The 24,156-nt window shown below is 39.6% G+C and overlaps 1 protein-coding gene across 1 annotated transcript in view; it reads left to right on the top strand.

Annotated features, from left to right (window-relative positions):
* LOC106088400 (cell adhesion molecule Dscam2) overlaps nucleotides 1–24,156 on the top strand; it is a gene marked incomplete in the record, with an annotated part of 263,277 nt that overhangs the window by 161,533 nt on the left and 77,588 nt on the right. The window contains 4 exon segments of the mRNA XM_059361431.1: nucleotides 9,446–9,577; nucleotides 10,716–10,865; nucleotides 21,019–21,164; nucleotides 21,669–21,804. Of these exon segments, the coding sequence (XP_059217414.1) occupies nucleotides 9,446–9,577; nucleotides 10,716–10,865; nucleotides 21,019–21,164; nucleotides 21,669–21,804 (564 nt within the window).

Below are 24,156 nucleotides of genomic sequence, written 5' to 3'. Positions count from 1 at the left end.
TTTATTTCATTAAAATTATTTAGAGTTTCGTATTCGTAGTTCATGATGTAGGTTTTATTCAACTTCTCGATAGTTTTTTTTTTTCTACTTATTTATTGTTTTTTTTTTTTTTTTTTTTTTTTTGTGTTATTTTTCGATTTATTGTTATGTTTTTTAACTATTTTCTTTTTTATTATTATAATTATATTTGCCGCAAATAAAAATTCTTGGCTTACTTATCGTTTTGTCTCTTTTATAATATCGCTGTACAAGAACTTTTCACAGTTTTTAAAAATTGTTTTTATTACACCTGGTAAAAGCTATTTTTTTAATACACATTTATTTAACTTGATTCGGTTATTAGTTCCAACTCTGATGCATTATTAATTATTATAAAGGAAGAATTTTCATTTCTGCGAGCATAAATGTGCCCATTTCGCACCCAAACAAATTTCCATCCATTTTCTTTGGCCTTTGTTTTTGCGGCCCATAAAATTTGTCTATTGTGCGGTGTAAGTTCATCATTTATGTATATGTATCCTCCACAGTCGCTGTTTTCTTCTTCTCTCAACACGCTTGCTTGTATGCGATGACCCTTTAGTTTACCCATAAACTCTTTTTTCTTGTTCAGAGATGCAAATTCCACAACAACTTTTTTCTTGCGCTTTATTTTATACATTTTACTAATGTGTTCTGCACTCATATCCACGCCGAGAGCATCAGTTATTCTCTTAACAATAACTTCAGGCTCTGTTTCCATGTTCTCTACATTGTTAATTTCAATATTTTTTTCTAATGCTTTTTGCTCAAGTTGTTGTAATCGTTTTGTAAGTTCACCAATTTGTACCGTTTTCTCTTGGTCTTTCTTTTGCAGTTCAGACACTTGTGCTGCAATAGTCGCTACGTTTCGGTTCATCTCGGCTAATGCAGAGTCCATATGCGACTTCAGATCAGCACTTAGCGATGCCATGCTCGTTACGATCTGCTGCAAGCTGCTTTTTAAGTCGACCATGCCCGTTTTGAGTTCGGATATGTCGTTTTGTTGATATGTAGATGTTGTCTCAGTTTCTTTAAAACGTTTGGTGTTGTTGTTGACAGTCTCATCATCAACTCGTTGCTGCTTTTGTTGTTTCTCATTGTTGGCTTGACATTCTGCTAGATTTCTGTTTGGAGATTCGTTGTTTTGGTTTGTGTTGCTCTCCCCAAAGACAAAGGTTTTGTAAGTGTTGTTGGGGGATTTCCTTGGTTTACAGACATGGCATTTCCAATCATTTTTTTTTGTTTGGCTCATACTGACGTGAGAATTCTCTGATAAAGAACAACAAGGGCTGAAGTGAAAATTGCGATTGCAATGATAACACCGAACATATTGGATTGTTGATATCGGCAGAGAGCATTGAGCACAATGATTACACGGCACTTGGAGTTGAGGCATTTTGAAACACTTGCTTTCCGCAAAATACAATGAAATAATTACTTTTAAGAGTGTTCTTAAGAGAAATAAAAACGTTTCTTATGTAGTCGAAAAAATACAAAAAATTGAAAAAATCTGTGCGCTTAGCTTTACAACACGACCGTTGGCTATGACTGCTACAGCTCGACTATGAGCTTATTCCAGCAAATTAAAAGCGAACATGAATAGAAAATTTCATTGCATAAATCAAAGCACATATTGCTAACACAACTGCAACATTATCCAAATTGACATATGAAATGGAGATGCGGTCATTTCAACGAGATACGTGGCAAAAGTAACGGCTAGATGAGGGTTGTAGTGGAAGTATTAAAGAGTAAAGAGTAGAGTAGAGTATAGTAGAGTAGAGCAGAGTAGAAGTAGAAGTAGAAGTAGAAGTAGATGTAGGAGTAGAAGTAGAAGTAGAAGTAGAAGTAGAAGTAGAAGTAGAAGTAGAAGTAGAAGTAGAGGTAGAGGTAGCGGTAGAAGTAGAAGCAGAAGTAGAATTAGTATTAGAATTAGAAATAGAAGAAGAAGTAGAAGTAGAAGTAGAAGTAGAAGTAGAAGTAGAAGTAGAAGTAGAAGTAGAAGTAGAAGTAGAAGTAGAAGAAAAGTAGAAGTAGAAGTAAAAGTAGAAGTAGAAGTAGGAGTAAGAGTAGGAGTAGGAGTAGGAGTAGAAGTAGAAGTAGGGATAGGAATAGGAGTAGGAGTAGGAGTAGAAGTAGAAGTAGGAGTAGCAGTAGGAGTAGGAGTAGGAGTAGGAGTAGGAGTAGGAGTAGGAGTAGGAGTAGGAGTAGGAGTAGAAGTAGGAGTAGAAGTAGAAGTAGAAGTAGAAGTAGAAGTAGAAGTAGAAGTAGAAGTAGAAGTAGAAGTAGAAGTAGAAGTAGAAGTAGAAGTAGAAGTAGAAGTAGAAGTAGAAGTAGAAGTAGAAGTAGAAGTAGAAGTAGAAGTAGAAGTAGAAGTAGAAGTAGAAGTAGAAGTAGAAGTAGAAGTAGAAGTAGAAGTAGAAGTAGAAGTAGAAGTAGAAGTAGAAGTAGAAGTAGAAGTAGAATTAGAAGTAGAATTAGAAGTAGAGTAGAGTAGAGTAGAGTAGAGTAGAGTAGAGTAGAGTAGAGTAGAGTAGAGTAGAGTAGAGTAGAGTAGAGTAGAGTGGAGTAGAGTAGAGTAGGGTAGAGTAGAGTAGAGTAGAGTAGAGTAGAGTAGTAGGGTGTCGTTTGCAATATCTCGAAATATTGACCGTCTCGACGTTCTGACGTCCATCCGTCTGTCGAAATCACGTTAGTGGTCGAGCGCGTAAAGCTATCCGCTTGAAATTTGGCACAGATACTTACTATTGATGTAGGTCATGGGGGATTGCAAATGGATCATATACGTTCAATTTTACATATCCCATGTAAACCGATCTCCCAATTTAACTTCTTGAACCTCAGGATTTTTTTCGATTTGATTAACAGTTTGCAACAAATGTTCTGTTATGACTTCCAACAACTGTGCCAAGTACGGTCTAAATCGATCTATAACCTGATATAGCTCCCATATAATTCGATCTTCCGATTTTACTTCTTGAACCCCTACAAACCCCAATTGTTGTCCGATTTGGCTAAGATTTTGCACGTAGTGCTCTCTTATGACTTCCAACAACCTCTTATGTCTTAATGTGAGACCCAAAAAAGCATAAATAAATATTCTTGATCATCTTGACATTCTGGGGCGATGTAGCCATACATTTCCGTGTGTTGGTCTTTCGAAGGTAGGCAGCTAGGTGCTTTAAATTTTTTGCAAATATTTCCTCTCAATGTAGGTAGGTGAAGGTTGGAATTGTAAATGGGCCATATTGGTCTAGCCATAGCTGCCATATAAACCAATCTCGGATCTTGACTTCTTGAGCCTGTAAAGGTCGCCGGGAAGGGAAGATATACAAAGTGGATGATATCAACTCCAGAAAAACCATGTGAACCCGATCAGATAAAGAAAATGGAGAACTATAACTTTGAGATAGTCAGCAATTTTATCTACTTCGGCACCGTCGTAACTGGAACAAACGACACCAGTTTTGAAAGAAAACGATAAGGATAATATTGGATAACAGATGCTGAGCAAGCAGGTGAGGAGCAAAGCCACCTCTCGACAGACAAAAATTACACTATACAAGACACTGATAGTAACAGTGCTGTTGTATGACTCTGAAGCAAGGGTGTTTGCGAAAGCATATGAGGCAGTACATGGAGTGTTTGATCTTCTTCGTAAAATATTGGACCAAATTGCGTTAATGGAGATTATAGGCGTCGTATGAATCACGAGCTGTATGACGACGATAGCATAGTTATACGTATCAAAATACAACGGCTGCCTTGGCTATGTCATGTTATCAAAATGGAAGAAGAAGAACAACCTGCAAAGAAGTTTTTCGAAAGCGACCATAAAAAAAAACGCAAAAGGGGAAGACCAAAACTCCTATGGAGTGATCAAGTGGAGAGCTACATCTTGAAACTGGGTGTCAGAAATTGGAAAAGAAGCGCAGAAGATTGAGGTGGGCATCTGTTCTATGTTCGGCAAGAGGAATGAATTTTCTGAAATGGCCAATTAAAGTAAAGTAAGTAAGAAGATGCAATTTATATCCGAATTGGATGAATTGTTATACAAGGTGTTTTGTCCGATTTGGCTTCTGGAGCACCTACGGTATTTTTATACCCTTCACCATAGGATGGGGGTATACTAATTTCGTCATTCCGTTTGTAAATATTGATCTGAGACAAAAAGTATACATACAATACATTCGTCTTGACATTCTTAGTGGATTTAGCCATGTCCGACTGTCCATCCGTCCCTCTGTCTGTCGCTATAACCCATTATAGCTCCCCTTTAAAATGATTTCGGATATTAACTTCTTGAGCAGTAGAGGGCGCAATTATTATCCAATTGGCTGAAATTTTACATATATACAATATGATCGTCTTTTGACATTCTTAGTCGATTTAGCCCTGTCCTTCCCTCTGCCGAAAGCACCTTAAATATCGGTCTAAGCTGGTCCATGTTTTGGTGTAGCTGCCATATAAACCGATATAAGATTTTGACTTCTTGAGCCTCTAGATGGCGCAATTATTATCAGATTTAGCGAAAATTTAGCATAAAGTGTTTTGGTTTGACCACCAACAACTGTGCCAAATATGGTCCAAATCAGTTCATAACCCAATACAGCTACCTTTTAAATTGATTTCGGATATTAACTTCTTGAGCAGCTAGAGGGCGCAATTATTATCCGATTTAGCTGAAATTTTCTACGAAATGTTTTGTTCAAACTTCTAATAACTGCGTCAAATATGTATCAAATCGGTTGATAACCTAACATAGCGTCCATATAATCCGATCTCGGATCTTGATTTCGTGAGCCTCTAGGGCGCAATTATTATCCGATTTGCCAAAAATTCAGCATGAAGTGCTTTGATTTGACTATCACCAACTACGCCAAGTATGGCCCAAATCGGTTAACAACCTGATAAAGCTCCCATATAATTCGATCTTCTGATTGTACTTCTTGAGCGTCTAGAGGAAGACATTCATATCCGATGTGGCTGAAATTTTGCACAACGACTTCTTGTAAGGCTTTTCACATATGTGTTAAATATGGCCTGAATCGGTTCATGATCTGTTACAACTCCCATATAAACAGATTCCCAAACTGATTTCTTGAGCCACTTGAAATTTTGCGCAAATACTTTTCATAACTATAGATCGGTTGGGATAGTAAATGTGCCAAATCGGTCCATGTTGTTATATAGCTGTCATATAAACCGATCTTCGGTCTTGGCTTCTTGAGCCTTTAGAGTGCACAATTCTTATCCGATTGGAATGAAATTTTGCACGTCGTGTTTTGTTATGATATCCAGCATCTGTGCCAAGTATGGATCAAATAGGTTCATAACCTGATATAGCTGCCATATGAACCGATCTTGGGTCTTGACTTCTTGAGCCTCTAGAGGACGCAATTCTAATCCGATTTAAATGAAATTTGGCACAAAGTATTTCGTTTTGATATCCAGCAACTGGGCCAAGTATGGATCAAATCGGTCCATGTTTTCATATAGCTGCCATATAAACCGATTGTGGGTGCTTCTCTAGTTTCCCGCTGAGAAGTTGTAATACCGTGTAGGCCAGTAGTGGTGTAGGTATGTAAGTTGTTGCCACTCGATTTGATTCTATCTTGTCATCCCCAATCTTTTATTGGACCCTTCGATTTGGTTTCCTATTACACGCATCACTAGATATAAACGAAATTTTAATTGAACAAACATTAATGCATAATTTTATGCAGTCACACACATACTCACCCATGTAATTAAAACACATATACACTTGTGTAATACTCGTATGCCATAGATTGCATATATTATATAACATAAACATAATTGCAATGGCTAGCAGTAAAATAGTTTTTCATAATGCCTGCGACTGCTGCTGAACCCCTGGGATGAAGCACAAGTATGTCCGCATAATGAGTACGTACCACAATTTATGCGAGTCCTTTACCTTTATCGGCTACATGAATGTACTCGATTTCCGAACCATGGCCGTTGGTTAATGCATTCACAGTGTTGGACTACCTTTTTGAACTTTATGTGAATGCAAATAGAAATAAATTGAAATTACAATCAGGACACAACTAAAATCTAATTTTCTCACCCTGCTCATTTGGTATTCCTAACAATAAGAGGTCATCGATGTTGGCACCTGCATAAATAACAAACAGCAGCTAGAGGCCGGCCGATGATGAGATTCGGTGTGGAGTAACGTAAATAACATTGGGAGATAATTTTAATGTTATTCGTATATGTAGAAGCAAGAAAAAAAATAATGATGGCATTAATGTGAACATGCTCAATCACGACTACTTGTTAAAGCTATGCACTAGCCATATTGTAAGACATAATTCGAATCTAAGTTCGGCCTGGCCGAATATGGAGAGCCCTGTTCCTTATTGGAATGTTCATTGGCAAAATTTGCATTCTTGCATAATTTTATTCTACATACAAAACTTCCGTCAGACCAGCAAAAATTAAGGCTTTAGGAACCGAATAAGATCATCCTTATCATCCGGGAGCTATATCAGGTTATTGACCGAATTGGACCGTACTTGTCACAGTTGTAGGTGGACATAACAAAACACGTGCAAAATTTCTGCTAAATCGGTCAAAAATTGCGGCTTCCAGGTGCTCAAGAAGTCAAATCGGAAGATCGGTTTATATGGCAGCTATATCCGGTTTTTGACCGATTGACCGTACTTGACACAGTTGTTGGAAGTCATAACAGAACTCTATGTGCAGAATTGTAGCTAAATCGGACAAATATAGGAAGTCAAATCGAGAGATCGATGAGTATGGGAGATATCCAAATCTGAACCGATATGGCCTGATTGCAATCTTCAACGACCTACATCAATATTAAGTATCTGCCAAGATTTCAAGCGGTTAGCTGTACGCGTTCGACCGCTATCGTGATTTCGACAGACGGACGGACGGACATGGCTAGATCAAATCAGAATGTCGAGATGATCCAGAATATGTATACTTTATGGGGTGGCAGATCAATATTTCGAGGTGTTATATTCTTGATCGTCATAAAAATCTAAAACTATTTAGCCATGTCCGTCCGTCCACCCGTCCGTCTGTCTGTCTGTTGAAATCACTGATATTGAACTGAAACTATATCTTGATATGGCCCCCATATAGACCGATCAGCCGATTTAAGGTCTTAGGCCAATTGAAACCACATTTTTATAAACACCACCAAAGGATAGGGGTATATTCATTTTGTCATTCCATTTGCAACACATCGAAATATCCATTTCCGACCCTTTAAAGTATATACATTCTTGATCAGCATAAAAATCTAAGACGATCTAGACATGTCCGTCCGTCTGTCCGCCTGTCTGTTGAAATCACGCTACAGTCTTCAAAAATAGAGATATTGAGCTGAAACTTTGCACAGAGTCTTTTTTGTCCATATGCAGGTTAAGTTCGAAGATGAGCTATATCGGACTATATCTTGATATAGCCCCCATATAGACTGATCCGTAGATTTAGGGTCTTAGGTCCATAAAAGCTACATTTGTTATCCGATTTTGCTGAAATTTGGGACAGTAAGTTGGGTTAGGTCCCTTGACATCATTCGTTAATTTGGCGCAGATCGGTCCAGATTTGGATATAGCTGCCATGTAGACCTATCCGACGATTTAGGGTCTTAGACCCATTAAAGCCACCTTTATTAGCCGATTTTGCTGAAAATTGTCGCAGTGGGTTGTGTTAGGCCCTTCGACATCCTTTGTCAATTTGGCCCAGATCGGTTCAGATTTGGATATAGCTGCCATATAAACTGATCCTCCGAATTAGGTTAGTAGGGCCATAAAAGCCACATTTATTATCCGATTTTGCCGAAAATTTGGAACAGTTAGTTGTGTTAGGCCCTTCGACATCCTTCTTCGACTTGGCCCAGATAGACCAAGATTTAGATATAGCTGCCATATAGACCTATTTCTCGATTTAAGGTCTGGGGCCCGGTTTGAAAAGTTAGTTAGATAAGGTCCCCCGACATCCTTGTTTAATTTATCCTAGATTGGTCCAGATTTGGATGAGGTGCCCATATACATACACCGATCTCCCGAATTAAGGTTTTTGACCTATAAAAGGCGAATTTATGAACCGATTTCGTTGAAATTTAAGTTCTGTAAGGTCCTTCGATATTCGTTCCGATTATAGGCAAGATCGGGCTAAATTTGGATATATCTGCCATATATACCGATCTCAAGGTTTAAGTTCTTGGGATGAAAAAATGACGTTTACAACTCGATTTCGCCGCACTTTGACACAGTTGGCTACGTTTGGCTCTTCAAAATGGTGGAGATTGGACTATATTACGATATAGCTGCTATGGGTTCATAAATGATGTTTTTTTTTTGTCACATTATGACGAGAGGTGGGTTATGTATATAACCGATGTGGTAGGTATCCAAATGCCCTTTTACTTGTTTTTTTGTTTCTGAAGAACATACGGCATTTTTTTTCAATGGATGAATACTAATCCATCGCATTTTTCATCTCTATATAGATATACACTGATAGAAAAATTACGGTACTTTGCCAATACTACCTGGTATTATTTTGGTCGCGTTATTGGCAAAGATTTTTAATATTATTTGGTATTAGTTCAATACCAGAGAAAGGAGGCTATTAAGATTTGACGGCATCACATTTGTATTCTTATCATTGCGTCAGAAACGTTGAGTTTTCTACTTAAAAATTCTACGCCATTATGAAATATTTGCTAAACAAATAAAAAAAATATTTTAACAAAATTTGAGTGCGTAAAAACTTGCTCAAATATTAGAAAGCGGTGAAAATGGAAATGGTTCAAATTCTAAGGACATTTTATGTCAAAAACATGACAGTCTCCTGTGTAGAAAATGATGCTGTGTTGGTTTATTAATATTATTTTTAATGTTTTTTTTTTTTTTTTTTTTTTGGTTCATTAGGGGTGGAATAATTGATTACGATTTGGTACTAAAACCGATAACGGCCTGGTCCTAAACCCAGTAACAGATTGGTATTAAAACCAATACCATTTCTGTAATAAGGCTAGTACCAAACGGTACTAATCTTTTTATGTTTCATCGATAGCATCCGGTATTGTTTTTGTACCATACGAGGTTGCTTTACTATCAATACCGTATGGTACTGAAATGAGCACGTTTGGTATTAATTTTTCTCTGGGCGTATGAACGATTCAGAATATATGTATATTTTTTTAAAGGGTATAAAAATCTTTAAAAAATTTTATGTAATTTTTTTCCACATTCACTTATTAGCACAGCTGCTGAATAATTCTTTCAGCATTCATCCACTTAGCCATACTGTATAAACATAATCTCTCCTCTGCTTTATGTCTCAATATGCTGAATAAATAACTTGAACCGCCAATTAATTTTTTTTTTCATCCATATTTTATGTACTCTATTCACAGGACCACCATATGTGCGAGCCATTGGACCGATCAAAGCTGTCGCCGGTGAAGATGTAACAGTGCATTGTCCATTTTCCGGTTATCCAATAGAACAAATTAGATGGGAGCAAGGACATCATGAACTGACAACAAGTAAGACAAATTGCCAATGTTAGCCATCGATGAAAAACATGCATGTTACCAATGAATATGGAAAATAGTTGACACAAAAATGCGAGAGGGGGCATACAAAAGTTTCGATGAAGAAGAAAATATTACAGATTTTTTCTTCTTTTAGGGAGCTTTGCAAAACAAGAGTTGTTGGAAAAACTCATGTTTAGTCAAAATGAAATGTTTTCACCATGAAATGAAATTAAATATTTCAACCATAACTCATAGATCTGTTAAAACTGGTTAAATTGGTACAAACATTCATTTGTCCTAACAAAACTTTCGTTTGTTCTAACAAAACTTTCGTTTGTTCTAACAAAACTTTTGTTTGTCATAACAAAACTTTTGTTTGTCCTAACAAAACTTTCGTTTGTCACAACAAAACATTTGATTTGCTTGCCTTGCAAAATTTTCGTTTAAATATTTATTTTCAACAAAGTGCCATGTTTTTTCCTCAAAAAACGTTTGTTTTGTTTCAACAAAACATTTGTTTGGCTTAACAAAACATTTGTTTGGCCTAACAAAACATTAGTTTGGCTTAACAAAACTTTTGTTTGTGTCTTTAAACCTTTTGTTTGTATCTTTAAAACTATTGTTAGTATCTTTAAACCTTTTATTTACTTCAACAAAACGTTTTTTACCAAAACAAGATATTTTTTCCTTAACAAAACATTGAGTTGCCCCAAAAAAATATTTGGTTGTCTCAACAAAACATTGGTTTGTCTTAACAAACATTTCGTCAATCTAAACAAAACATTGGTTCTATAAAAATGTCATGCCAATTAACCAAACTTTTAGTATAAAACAACTTGTATTGACTTTATTAAACCTTAATTTTGTTTTCCGCAATCCAAACCTATGCACTGAAGTCATTTCGTTTTCATTTGCAACTATTCAAAAATTTGAAAGACAAACCAAACTTCTGTAAGAACCCTCCAACGAAATGCTAATACTACTACATTAAGTCCATATGTGTCCAATATGTATGGATTTTTTAACAACCCAAGAGAAGTTTTTTTTTTCATCGCTCATCCTTTTTTCCCCGTTGATTGTCTCTATTGCTTGTGTATGTGTATGTATAAATTTTGTATTTTTTTTCTGTGTGTTTCTTTTTATTCAGATTCCCATTACTCTTTAGCACCCGTACAACAGGGAGGCTATCTTGTCATCAAGAATGTTGAACCAACTCGGGACCAGGGCATCTATACCTGCATTGTTAAAGTTCGCATGGGTGAGGAGGCACGTCGGGATATACAACTGAATGTCAATAGTAAGTATTTTTCCAAAAGAGGCTTAAAAACCCAACTCAATTGCGCAGTTATGCAACTTACCATTGCTATTCCATTTGAAAAATCAATGGCTCAATTTTATACACCATAACCCGTTTGAATTGTATTGGTGTAGAATTTGAACTGCCACCTCCTGCTGGCTGTGAACAATGGCACAACAACGACTGAGTGTGGCTGGCTGGGTGGTTAAATCATCAGACACTTGTCTTCAAGTGATTAATTCATTCTAAATGTACTACATATTGTAGTTGTTATAACAACGTGTGTTCATTCCGTGACATATGTGCATAAGTTCATAAAATTTTGAATTGCGCTGGAATATAGGGTTCCCCAAGGAAAATGATCAGTACTGTGTAGAAAGAAAAGAAAAGAATAAATTATTTCTTCTTTCCACATTCAAATGAGGTTTTAAGATAACAAACTGAATTTCAGGGACCAAGGAATCAGGACTCTCAAGTACATGTAGGTCTATTTGGAAGTGGTTGAAGTGTTTTTTGGGGGTGAGGCAGCCCCCAGGCCCTAATTTAAAAATGTGGGTATCTTTTCGAGATTGATTTAAATGTACTTTTGAGGTTTTTGGGAGCATGTGCCAGACCTCAGGTAAAAAAAATCCTTAATTGTTTTCAATGCCACTCCCCTAAGTCTGATATTGTGTTTCCACCTACGGAGGCCACCGTAGCGCAGAGGTTAGCATGTCTGCCTATGACGCTGAATGCGTGCATAAGTTCATAATCATGGCGAGACTATCAGAAACAAGTAAAAGCGTGCTAAGTTCGGCCGGGCCGAGTCTTATATACCCTCCACCATGGATCACAGTTGTCGAGTTCTTTTCCCGGCATCTCTTCTTAGGCAAAAACAAGTAAAAGCGTGCTAAGTTCGGCCGGGCCGAATCTTATATACCCTCCACCATGGATCGCATTTGTCAAGTTCTTTTCCTGGCATCTCTTCTTAGGCAAAAAAGGATATAAGAAAAGAGTTGCTCTGCTATTAAAACGATATCAAGATATGGTCCGGTTCGGACCACAATTAAATTATATGTTGGAGACCTGTGTAAAATTTCAGCCAATTCGTATAAGAATTGCGTCCATTGGGGCTCACGAAGTAAAATAGAGAGAACGATTTATATGGGATCTGTATCGGGCTATAGAACGATTCAGACCATTATAAACACGTTTGTTGATGGTCATGAGAGGATCCGTCGTACAAAATTTCTGGCATATCGGATAATAATTGCGATCTCTAGGGGTCAAGAAGTCAAGATCCCAGATCGGTTTATATGGCAGCTATATCAGGTTATGAACCGATTTGAACCTTATTTGACACAGTTGTTGAAAGTAAAAATAAAATACGTCATGCAAAATTTCAGCCAAATCGGATAGGAATTGCGCCATCTAAAAGCTCAAGAAGTCAAATCCCCAGATCAGTTTATATGACAGCTATATCAGGTTATGGACCGATTTCAACCATACTTGGCACAGTTGTTGGATATTATAACGAAATACTTCGTGCAAAAATTCATTCAAATCGGATAAGAATTGTGTCCTCTAGAGGCTCAAGAAGTCTAGACCCAAGATCGGTTTATATGGCAGCTATATCAGGTTATGGACCGATTTAAACCATACTTGGCACAGTTGTTGGCTATCATAACAAAACACGTCGTGCGAAATTCCATTCCATTCGGATAAGAATTGGGCCCTCTAGAGGCTCAAGAAGTCAAGACCCAAGATCGGTTTATATGGCAGCTATATCAGGTTATGGGCCGATTTGAACCATACTTGGCACAGTTGTTGGATATCATAACAAAACACGTCGTGCACAATTTCATTCTGATCGGATAAGAATTGTGCACGCTAGAGGCTCAAGAAGTCAAGACCCAAGATCGGTTTATATGGCAGCTATATCAGGTTATGAACCGATTTGAACCATACTTGGCACAGTTGTTGGATATCATAACAAAACACGTCGTGCAAAATTTCATTCCTATCGGATAAGAATTGCGCACTCTAGAGGCTCAAGAAGTCAAGACCCAAGATCGGTTTATATGGCAGCTATATCAGGTTATGGACCGATTTGAACCATACTTTGCACAGTTGTTGGATATAATAACAAAACACGACGTGCAAAATTTCATTCTGATCGGGTAAGAATTGCGCACGCTAGAGGCTCAAGAAGTCAAGACCCAAGATCGGTTTATATGGCAGCTATATCAGGTTATGGACCGATTTGAACTATACTTGGCGCAGTTGTTGGATATCATAACAAAACACGTCGTGCAAAAATTCATTCCAATCGGATAAGAATTGCGCACTCTAGAGGCTCAAGAAGTCAAGACCCAAGATCGGTTTATATGGCAGCTATATCAAAACATGGACCGATATGGCCCATTTACAATACCAACCGACCTACACTAATAAGAAGTATTTGTGCAAAATTTCAAGCGGCTAGCTTTACTCCTTCGGAAGTTAGCGTGCTTTCGACAGACAGACGGACGGACGGACGGACGGACGGACGGACGGACGGACGGACGGACGGACGGACAGACGGACGGACATGGCTAGATCGACATAAAATTTCACGACGATCAAGAATATATATACTTTATGGGGTCTCAGACGAATATTTCGAGTAGTTACAAACAGAATGACGAAATTAGTATACCCCCCATCTTATGGTGGAGGGTATAAAAAGGATATAAGAAAAGATTTGCTCTGCTATTAGAGCGATATCAAGATATGGTCCGGTTTGGACCACAATTAAATTATATGTTGGAGACCTGTGTAAAATGTCAGCCAATTCGAATAAGAATTGCGCCCTTTGTGGGCTCAAGAAGTAAAATAGAGAGATCGATTTATATGGGAGCTGTATCGGCCTATAGACCCATTCAGACCATAATAAACACGTATGTTAATGGTCATGAGAGAATCCGTCATACAAAATTTCAGGCAAATCGGATAATAATTCCGACCTCTAGAGGCTCAAGAAGTCAAGATCCCAGATCGGTTTATATGGCAGCTATATCAGATTATGGACCGATTTGAGCCATACTTGGCACAGTTGTTGGATATCATAACAAAACACGTCGTGCAAAATTTCATCCCAATCGGATAAGAATTGCGCACTCTAGAGGCTGAAGAAGTCAAGACCCAAGATCGCTTTATATGGCAGCTATATCAAAACATGAACCGATATGGCCCATTTACAATACCAACCGACCTACACTAATAAGAAGTATTTGTGCAAAATTTCAAGCGGCTAGCTTTACTCCTTCGGAAGTTATCGTGCTTTCGACAGACAGACGGACGGACGGACGGACGGACGGACATGGCTAGATCGACATAAAATTTCACGACGATCAAGAATATATATACTTTATGGGGTCTCAGACGAATATTTCGAGTAGTTACAATCAGAATGACGAAATTATTATACCTCCCATCTTATGGTGGAGGGTATAACAATCAGAATGACGAAATTAGTATACCCCCCATCTTATGGTGGAGGGTATAAAAATTTTCATTGGTGGTTTTCCCCTCCTAATGCTGGCGACATTTGTGAGGTACTATGCCATGTAAAACTTCACTCAAAAGATGTGTCGCACTGCGGCTCGCCGTTCGGATTCGGCTATAAAAAGGAGGCCCCTTATCATTGAGCTTAAAATTGAATCGGACTACATTCATTGATATGTGAGAAGTTTGCCCCTGTTCCTTAGTGGAATGTTCATGGGCAAAATTTGCTTTTTTACCAGTATCTGTTGGACGCAAAAGCCGGGCAATGACAAAGGAAATGCTCCAACGTCTCATCATCATCCCCGCATGCCGCACTGATTTTACATAAGTGAGCTCGTAGTCCTATGTGTCCCGTTAGGATACCTATAGTTATACTGACCTCCTTCTTGCTTCCTTTCAGTAATAGCCTCGTCTTCTCACGATCTGGATCCCCCCACAGGATTTTCGCCGTTCTACCGACCGTTTCGCTGTTCCACAGTGTTACATGCGCATTCGTCGCCCACTCCCTTAACTCGGACTGCGTCGACCCGAAAGGCTTCGGGTTAACCAAGTTTATTGACGGCAGTTCCCTGGCCTTCACTGCCAAATCGTCTGCCCTTTCATTTCCCCTTACTATGGCACCCAAACGATGCGGATTTTCCCATCCTCAGAGAAGGCGTTAATCTCCTTCTTATACTGCAAGACTGTTCGTGACCTTACCATCTTGGGTGTTATTGCCCTTATGACAATTTTACTGTCGGTAAAGATGTTCACATTCGACGTCCTCGCGCATTCCGTGATCGCCCGGATCTCCGCCTGCAGGACCGTATTATGGTCAGGCAGTCTAAAACAGATGTCAGTCCCTAAGTTTTCAATGTAAACCCCCAGGCCCACTCTGTCCTCTAGCTTTGGTCCATCCGTGTAACATGATCTCCCAGATGGCAATACTAGGGTTCCGTCAATCCAAGACTATACCGATGGCAGCAGTGCGTCGCACTCGACTTCAAGGTTCATCTCAGGTATCCGATGGAAAACCTCTTTCATTCCATCCAGGTTTCCTATCGTCACCTCGATTATACCGCGATGGTATGCGCTGCTCCCGTCCTCAATCCATTCTCTCATCGCCTTAAGTTTCATAGCAGCAGTGGCTACCTCACGTTGAATCTTTATGGCAATGGGTCTCGGATATCTAGAATAGTCTTCAGTATCCTAGTGGGCGTGGTCCTCATCGCTACGCCTATGCCAAGACAATTGATGTCCATAGCAGTCCACCAAACTACTGAGGTGTAAGTAAATATTGATCACGTTTCTGTAGAGCCAGTAGACTATCCTCGGATACAGGCCCAATTTCGAGCCGTCTACACAGTGCCCAACATCTGTAAGCCTTCCGAGTACGCTCCTGAATGTGACACTTCCGATTAAGTTTTCTATCCAAGATCACTCCTAAGTATTTGACCTTGTCAGATATCGATATCGTTTTATGCATATGGCAGTCGTATGCATATGGCATACGACTGGGTCTAGTCCAGTCGTATGCCATATGCAAGACCCTTTCGGCCCTTCTGCATAGCTGGTTCAGATCCTTACCCCTAAGAAGTATTATAACATCGTCTGCATAGCAGACGAGTTCGAATCTCTCCTCAGTCAGCATCCGTAATGGAACATTTATGGTGGTCATCCATAGGAGTGGCGATAAAATGTCCCCTGTGCCATTTTCTCCCTTATATTTACGTCTGGGACCCGCAATTTATCTACCTGCATATGCTTTACCCAGTCTCTGAGGACCCGGTACTAGTCTAATGATTGGATCAATGTGTCAGTCCGCATATTATTAGACGCCCCCTCGATGCCAATTCAAACCGTCAATGTGTACGTCTTGGCATCGAAGGATTCTTCTATTTTATACACAATCTCGTGCAAGGCAGTCTCCACCGACCTTCCCTTGACATATGAATGCTGTTTATATTTAAGCAGTTCGCTGGATGTTCTACTCTTTAGCATGGTATCCACAATGCGTTCCATGGTTTTGAGTAGGAAGGACCTAAGGCTTTTAAGCCTATAGTCCTTTGGTGTCGCATAACTTGCCTTGCCGAGCTTGGTCATAAACACCACCCTCGCCTCCTGCCAGGCTTTGGGAGTATATGCAAGTCCTAGGCACGCTGGAAAATAATTGCCAGAAGAGGCGCCAGATAGTCAGCCTCCTTTTGTAGTAAAACCGGAAATATTCTATCAGGTCCGGGTGGTTTGAAGCTCCTCAAGGCTTCCTTGACCATAAATTCCGTTATGATAAACCTTTAATCAACCTCATTATTCGAAGATTTCGTTGTCTCTGTGAGTCTTGTCTATCCTGTGGAAAATGGGTTTTAATCAAAAGCCTCAACAAGTCCTCCGTTGTTTCTGCTCTCACTCCCATGTCGTCTAATAAAGTTTCAGTTTGGACATGGGTTTTTCAGAGAAATTTTTATACCCACCACCGAAGGATGGGGGTATATTCATTTTGTCTATCCGTTTGCAACACAACATGTCTAAGACGATCTAGACATGTCCGTCCGTCTGTCCGTCTGTCTGTTGAAATCACGTTACAGTCTTTAAAAATAGAGATATTGAGCTGAAATTTTGCACAGATTATTTTTTTGTCCATAAGCAGGTTAAGTTCGAAGATGGGCTATATCGGACTATATCTTGATATAGCCCGCATATAGACCGATCCGCCGATTTAGGGTCTTAGGCCCATAAAAGCCACATTTATTATTCGATTTTGTTAAAATTTGGGACAGTGAGTTGTCTTAGGCCCTTTGACATGTTTCTTTAATTTGGTCCAGATCGGTTCAGATTTGGATATAGCTGCCATATAGACCGATCCTCCGATTTAGGGTCTTAGGCCCATAAAAGCCACATTTATGGCCCGATTTCGCTAAAATTTGGGACAGTGAGATGTCTTAGGCCCTTTGACATGTTTCTTTAATTTGGTCCAGATCGGTTCAGATTTGGATATAGCTGCCATATAGACCGATCCGCCGGTTAAGGGTCTTAGGCCCACAAAAGCCACAATTATTTTCCGATTTTGATGAAATTCGGGGCAGTGAATTATGTAAGGCCCATCGACATCCTTCGTTAATTTGGCTTAGATCGGTCCAGATTTGGATATAGCTGCCATATAGATCGATCCTCCGATTTATTGTGTAAGGCCCATAATAGCCACATTCATTATCCGATTTTGCTGAAATTTGGGACAGTGAGTTGTGTTAGGCCCTTTGACATATTTCTTCAATTTGGTCCAGATCGGTTCAAATTTGGATATAGCTGCCATATAGACTGATTTCTTGATTTATGGTTTTGGGCCCATAAAATGCTCATTTATTGCCCGATGTCCCCGAAATTTGGAACAGTGAGTTAAGTTAAGCCCCTTGACATACTTCTGCAATATCGCACAGATCGGTCCAGATTTGGATATAGCTGCCATATAGACCGATATCTAGGTTTTAGGTTTTGGGGCCATAAAAGACGCATTTATTGTCCGATGTCGCTGAAATTTGACACAGTGAGTTTGGTTAGGCTCTTCGAAGTCCTTCTTCAATTTTGCCCAGATCGGTCCAGATTTGAATATAGCTGCCATATAGACCGATCTCTGGATTTAAGGTTTAGGGCCCATAAAAGAGGCATTTATTGTCCGATTTCGCCGAAATTTGGGACAGTGCTTAGTGTTAGGCTCTTCGACATGTTTATGCAACTTGGCCCAAATCGGTTCAGATTTGGATATAGCTGCCATGTAGACCGATATCTCGATTTAAAGTCTTGGCCCCTTAAAAGGCGCATTTATAATCCGATTTCACTGAAATTTGACACAGTGACCTATGTTCGGCTTTTCGACATCCGTGTCGTATATAGTTCAGATCGGTATGAGGTATATGAGTATAAGGTACGAATTTTGATGAAAGGTGGTTTACATATATACCCGAGGTGGTGGGTATCCACATCCCAATACTTACACATCCCAATAAACTTCCGCTCTTTTTACGACGTGCTCTGTTAAAAAGTCTGCGGACCTCTTTCCCAATATTGCGAATCTCCCCGGTCATTGAGGGTTTTCCTTGGGCTTATTTCCTTTCCCAAAGAGGACAACTATCTTCGAAGGATCCCACCAGTGCAGCCCAAATCCTGTTGACATTCTCGTCAATCTCTTCTATGCTTGGACAATCTAAATTATCTTGCCCAAGTCTTCTTCTGAGTAACCTTCCGAATTTTGTCCAGTTGGTCTTCAGCTTATCGGATTCGGCGCTGGCCATGCTATTCTAAACCTAATGTAGCGATGGTCTGAGAAATCTTGCTCTTGCTGATTTAATCCATCAGAGCGTGTGTAGCAGTCTCGTTCCGGTGGAGGTTTATCTGAATAACCTCAATCATTGGTCCTCCAGTAAATGGACATCTTGGGAGTAGGTGATGATCTCATCGTCTGCTCCCTGTCCTTTAGACGGCATTGACTTTCCTGTCACTGTACTATCTGATGTCATCGTTTTAGGTTCATTGCCTAGTCTAGTCTTCCGACTTTTTATAAAGTCCGTAATGGTTCCATCGTCGGGTCCCTGTTCGTTAAGCTTTAGTGGGTTTCCATTCCCTGTTCTGCCTGGTGTTTCAATACTAGGATCTTTGCCTATCTTAGTCTTCCAAATCTTAAGTAAATGGGCTTCATGGGAGTAGGTGATGGTACCATAATCGACTCCCTGTTCGTTGGGTTGCATTGAGTTTCCTGTAGCTGCGCTGCCTATATTAAATTTCAATATTAGGATCTCTACCTATCCCAGTATTTCGAATCTTTAATTCGGTGATGGGTCCGTCGTCGGGTTCCTGTTTGTTAGGCTGTGTTGGGTCTCTCGCCACTGCACTGCCTGATATTTTAGTATTAGCATCATTGCTTCTCCTTGTATTTCCAATATTGAGAGATGCCGTGATTGTCTCGTTGTCGGCCCCCTGTTTGTTGGGTGGTGTTGAGTTACCTGCCACTGCACGGCCTGGTGTCGCAGAATGAAAATTTTTGCCTATCCTAGTCTTCCCAATCTTGAAAAAGACAGCTTTGCTGCCGTAGTACGCCATGCCTTTAGTCTTAGCCAAACTCGTCACGGAGACTTGATCAATGCCAACCATAAAGAGAGTTCCTTCCCCTCCTTGTGGAAGACCTCACACTTCTCTGCGATCAAACCCTCCTTTTGCTTGCCCAAGGATACCAACATGCGTTCCGTCGCAAATTTACTGCCATATCCCTTGATGAAGACCGTAGCCTTTGTGTGCTGGGGGATATCCACCTTTCTCACAAGGTCGAGCTTTGCGCCCTCCCAGGGAGCGTGAATACCTCTGACGAGCTGTTTGACGATATCAATACATTCCGCCGACCCAAAACGCAGCGTAAAGATGTCCTCTCTAAACTCGCAGCTCATCATTTGTATGGGTGGACCCTCTACAGAGTTCCACACATGTTTAAAAATCCGATCGGTAACCAGATCCACCACTTGGGATCGATGGGAGAGGTTCTTTTCTTGTTTTTCCATGTATCACCAAATATCATCATGCAAAGTCGTATAAGTTTTGCAGGGATACCAAACTCAGACATGGCTTGAAATAACTTTGAACGTATGGGGCTATCGAAAGAGGCTTTGTAGCCAACGAAAATATGGTAGGTGTTGATTTGTCCTTCTTGGGTCTTTTCCAGGGTTTGGCGCAATGTATTTATCTGGTCCATTGGGGGATTAACCAGGTCTAAAACCACACTGAAGGGTCCCAATTATTTCGCTGACTTTGAACTTTAGTCTTTCACACAGAACGCTCGTTAGTTTTTTATATGCGATGGATAGGATACTTATTCCTCTGTAGTTGGTATATACCTTCTTATCCCCTTTCTTCTTCCAAAAATCAGGTATGCGTTCTTCTTCTTGCGCAGACGAGCTGGTGTATGTCGCCTCCGGTCTTAAAGAGTTCAGCCGGCAATCCATCAGCTGCTGCTGCCTTATTGTTTTCCAGTCGGATAACTGCTATGTGGACCTCGTTCTGTTGAGGTGCTACACATTCTATACCATCATCAGGGATTGGATCTGCAGTATACTCATGACCAGCGTCATCGGACACCAGCAGTTGGGAAAAGTGTTTTTTCCATCCTTCCTCCCTTCCTTCAAACATTACGTGAACAAAACTAGAAAGTTGGGTATCTCTTTGCAGAAACTATCCGAAGCGAATCCATTTGCAAGACATTTTATGGCATTTTAAGAAGTCATCTGTTAAAGGATAGAATTCCTCTCATCACTTCCATTTAAGGTGAAAGGCTCATCATGGTCTGACCTAAGACAAGTTTTGCTATAAGTCCTTTATAAATATTTAAGGGTTAATACGACCGTTTAGACTTTGCCTTACCTTTTCTCACATTGACTAACAATTCGCCTTAAGGCAGTTAACTAACAAAGCTTAGATGACAATCTGACATATAAATAATTTCCTTTTCTCAGCCATTGCCAAACAAGAATCTTCCCTTCCAAAACCTTTAACCCTTCACTGGAAAAAAAATCAATTTCGTTGACATTAAAAAGTTAAAATTTTCTACTTTGTTAAATTTATGTTTTTTTCTATATTCTCTTCTCTCCAATCCGTTTTTCAATCATTACAGGCCCTCCGGTAATCGAGGCATTTAAGTTTCCCAAAAATCTGCAGGAGGGAGGCAGGGCACAAATCACATGTGCTGTATCCTCCGGAGACATGCCCATATACTTTAGTTGGAAAAAGGATGATATGTCTATACCATCAAGTTTACAGGTAAGGTAATCCTACTTGGTGTAGCCTTTGCTATTTTTTTTTTTACAGACGAAGAAGAAGAATAATGATGAAGACGAGAGACGCAACTGAGAAATGAAATCGAATAAAAGAAATCAAATGCTTTATTTCTAATAACACACACAATTTAATACATTATCCTTGGGGCGACGGGGGGTTAAATATGTCCATGTCTATGTGTGCTGTCCTGCAACGGTCGTTATGGTCGGCCTGCCATTTTCAACAATAAATTACAACCTTACAAGGGTTTTGGTGGCCTAGGTGTGAGTGTGTTTATGATTCCCCAGACACAAGAAAAAAAAAACGAAAAAGTGACGAAGAGCTGAGAAAAGCAGAAAACAGGACAATAGAAAATCCTTGGTAGCAGACATAAAAGGGATTTAGCTTTAGTTTATCACAAATATGTTGGGAGCTATTGTTGTTGTTTTGGATTCTAAGTAATCTATGTTTGTTGTTGTTTTCTCTTTCTTTTTCAATTTACCCAAGATCACGGAGAAAAAGGAAGAATTCTATTCCCTGCTCGTCTTTAAGGACATCAGTGCTAAGCATAGCGGCAAATACACGTGCTATGCCACCAATGCAGCAGCTAAGGTTAACTATACGGCCGAGCTACAAGTCAGAGGTGAGTTGAAAATTTGAATATTTATTGCAAGTTTCTTCTTTTTTTTTGAGTTTGAAGTTTTCGTAAAGCAGTGAGGATGAAAAGTAAATGACATGTTAATGGTAAAGGACATCTATCGAAGAAACGGACAATATGCTATTACAGTTTTTCAATGTTTTTTGGTTCGATTGGAGATGGCTTGAATAATCTCATATATAAAATTCAATTTGTGTTTCTTTGTTTGTCGGCTTGTTTGTTTGTGCCGTATAGACTCAAAAACGGCTGAACCGATTATCTTGAAATTTTCTGGGTTGGTCTGGAAGGAAACATAGGCTATATAATTTTTTGATATCGTTTTGGGTAGTACTTTTGGGGTAAGGGCGGACCATCCCCCTTACCCCAAAACTAAAAGTGGACCGATAGGGACAATATGGGATTCAAATGAAAGGTATTCAAGAGTAGAGTACGAACTTTATAATAAAAGTTGGGTCTAAGTACTTGGGTGGCTGCCCCAGCCCCAAAACCCCTTAAAAAAGTTTATTTGACGATCATGACAATGTGAGACTAAAATGAAAGTTATTCGGGAGTAGATTACGAATAAGGTCAGGAAGTAGGAATAGGCTTTATAATTTATTGATATCGGAAGGGGGTGGACCCTCCACCATTACCCCAAAAATACTATCCAAAATCTAAAGTGGACCGATAAGGACAAGGACAAAGGATATCGAATGAAAAGTATGAGGGAGTAGATAACGAATCTGGCATACAATTTCATGTCGAAGTATAGGGGGGTCACCCCACCACCATAAAAACGCCCAAAATGGGCACATTAGCCAATCACAGATATTGGGTTGCCCAAAAAGTAATTGCGGATTTTTCATATAGTCGGCGCTGACAAATTTTTTCACAGCTTGTGACTCCGTAATTGCATTCTTTCTTCTGTCTGTTATCAGCTGTTACTTTTAGCTTGCTTTAGAAAAAAGGTGTAAAAAAAGTATATTTTATTAAAGTTCATTCTAAGTTTTATTAAAAATGCATTTACTTTCTTTAAAAAATCCGCAATTACTTTTTGGGCAACCCAATATATGGGACGCGGTTTGTCTGCTCCCTATAGACTGCAAAACGGCAGACGAAATTTTCGCTTATTGTGAAGGTTGGTCTGAAAGAAAAATTGGCTTTATAATTTTTCGGTTTTGGAAGGGGGACGGAGCCTTCCCCTTCTGTCAAAAACACAACCCAAAATCAAAAGTGGACCGATCGGGACAGTATAGGTATTAAATGGATGGTATTGAAGAGTAGAATACGAATATGGTATTACAATTTAAGTCTAAGTACCAATAGGGCCGCCTCAACCCCAAAACTCCCCCAAACAGACATACTGGACATTCATTTCAATGAAAGGTATTCGGGAGTAGATTTCGAATCTGGCATACAAAAACGAATCGAAGTATTAGGGGTCACGCCAACCCTCAAAACCGCCACAAAACCCATTATGACCATATGATACTTGGCTGAACCGATTTTCTTAAAATGTTCATAGATTGTGTACTTTTGTCTGAAAGGAAACATAGACTATATAATTTTTGATATCGGGTGGAGGCTTACCATCGCCCTAACCCCAAAAACGCCACCCATATCCGAAAGTGGTCCGATGGGAACGAGAACGAATATTGTATTAAAATTTGGGTCCAAGTAACCAGCGGGACCCACCCCCAACACCAAAAACCCTCTAAACTGATATATTCGAAGTTCATGTCAGTATGGGACTCAAATGGAAGGTATTAGGCAGAAGATTACAAATTTGGCATAAAAGATAAGGTCCAAGTAATGGGAGGTCGCCCGACCGCAAATACCACCAAATGGGCATATATGGGACTCTAATGAAAGGTATTAGAGAGTAGATTACGAATATGACAATCAAATTTGCGTTCAAGTCTAGGTTGCGTTTTTCCTCCTAAAGACGACTTGTGTTTATTTAACCCATTTTTGGGTTATTTGACCAATTATGACAATATGGGACTCAAATGAAAGGCATTTGAGAGTTGAAAACGAACTTGATAGCCAATTTTGGAGCCAAGTGTTTTGGGGTACCTCCTAAAGTACCAACATTAAGGGGGGGATAAACACCGCTTTCTCCAATGTTCTCGCCAGGATTCGAACGCGTTCAGCGTCATAGGCTACAATGGCACGAATACGATATCCGTTCAGAGCGAAGTGTCCACACCCTAAAAAGATAATTGAGAGTTAAAGAAGGCGAGGCGGGGCGGACCCGGTTCGGCTAGTTATACCTAAGTGGAGGATATTTAAATGTTTTGTTTCATGCTAAGGAGTTCCTTATATTGAAGTGGCGAAAAATGGTTCAAGATATAAAAG

Source organism: Stomoxys calcitrans, chromosome 2 (assembly GCF_963082655.1).
Source record: "Stomoxys calcitrans chromosome 2, idStoCalc2.1, whole genome shotgun sequence".
Lineage (NCBI taxonomy): Eukaryota > Metazoa > Arthropoda > Insecta > Diptera > Muscidae > Stomoxys > Stomoxys calcitrans.
The sequence above is the reverse complement of the archived record's forward strand: the minus strand, read 5'-3'. Positions and strand labels throughout refer to the sequence as shown.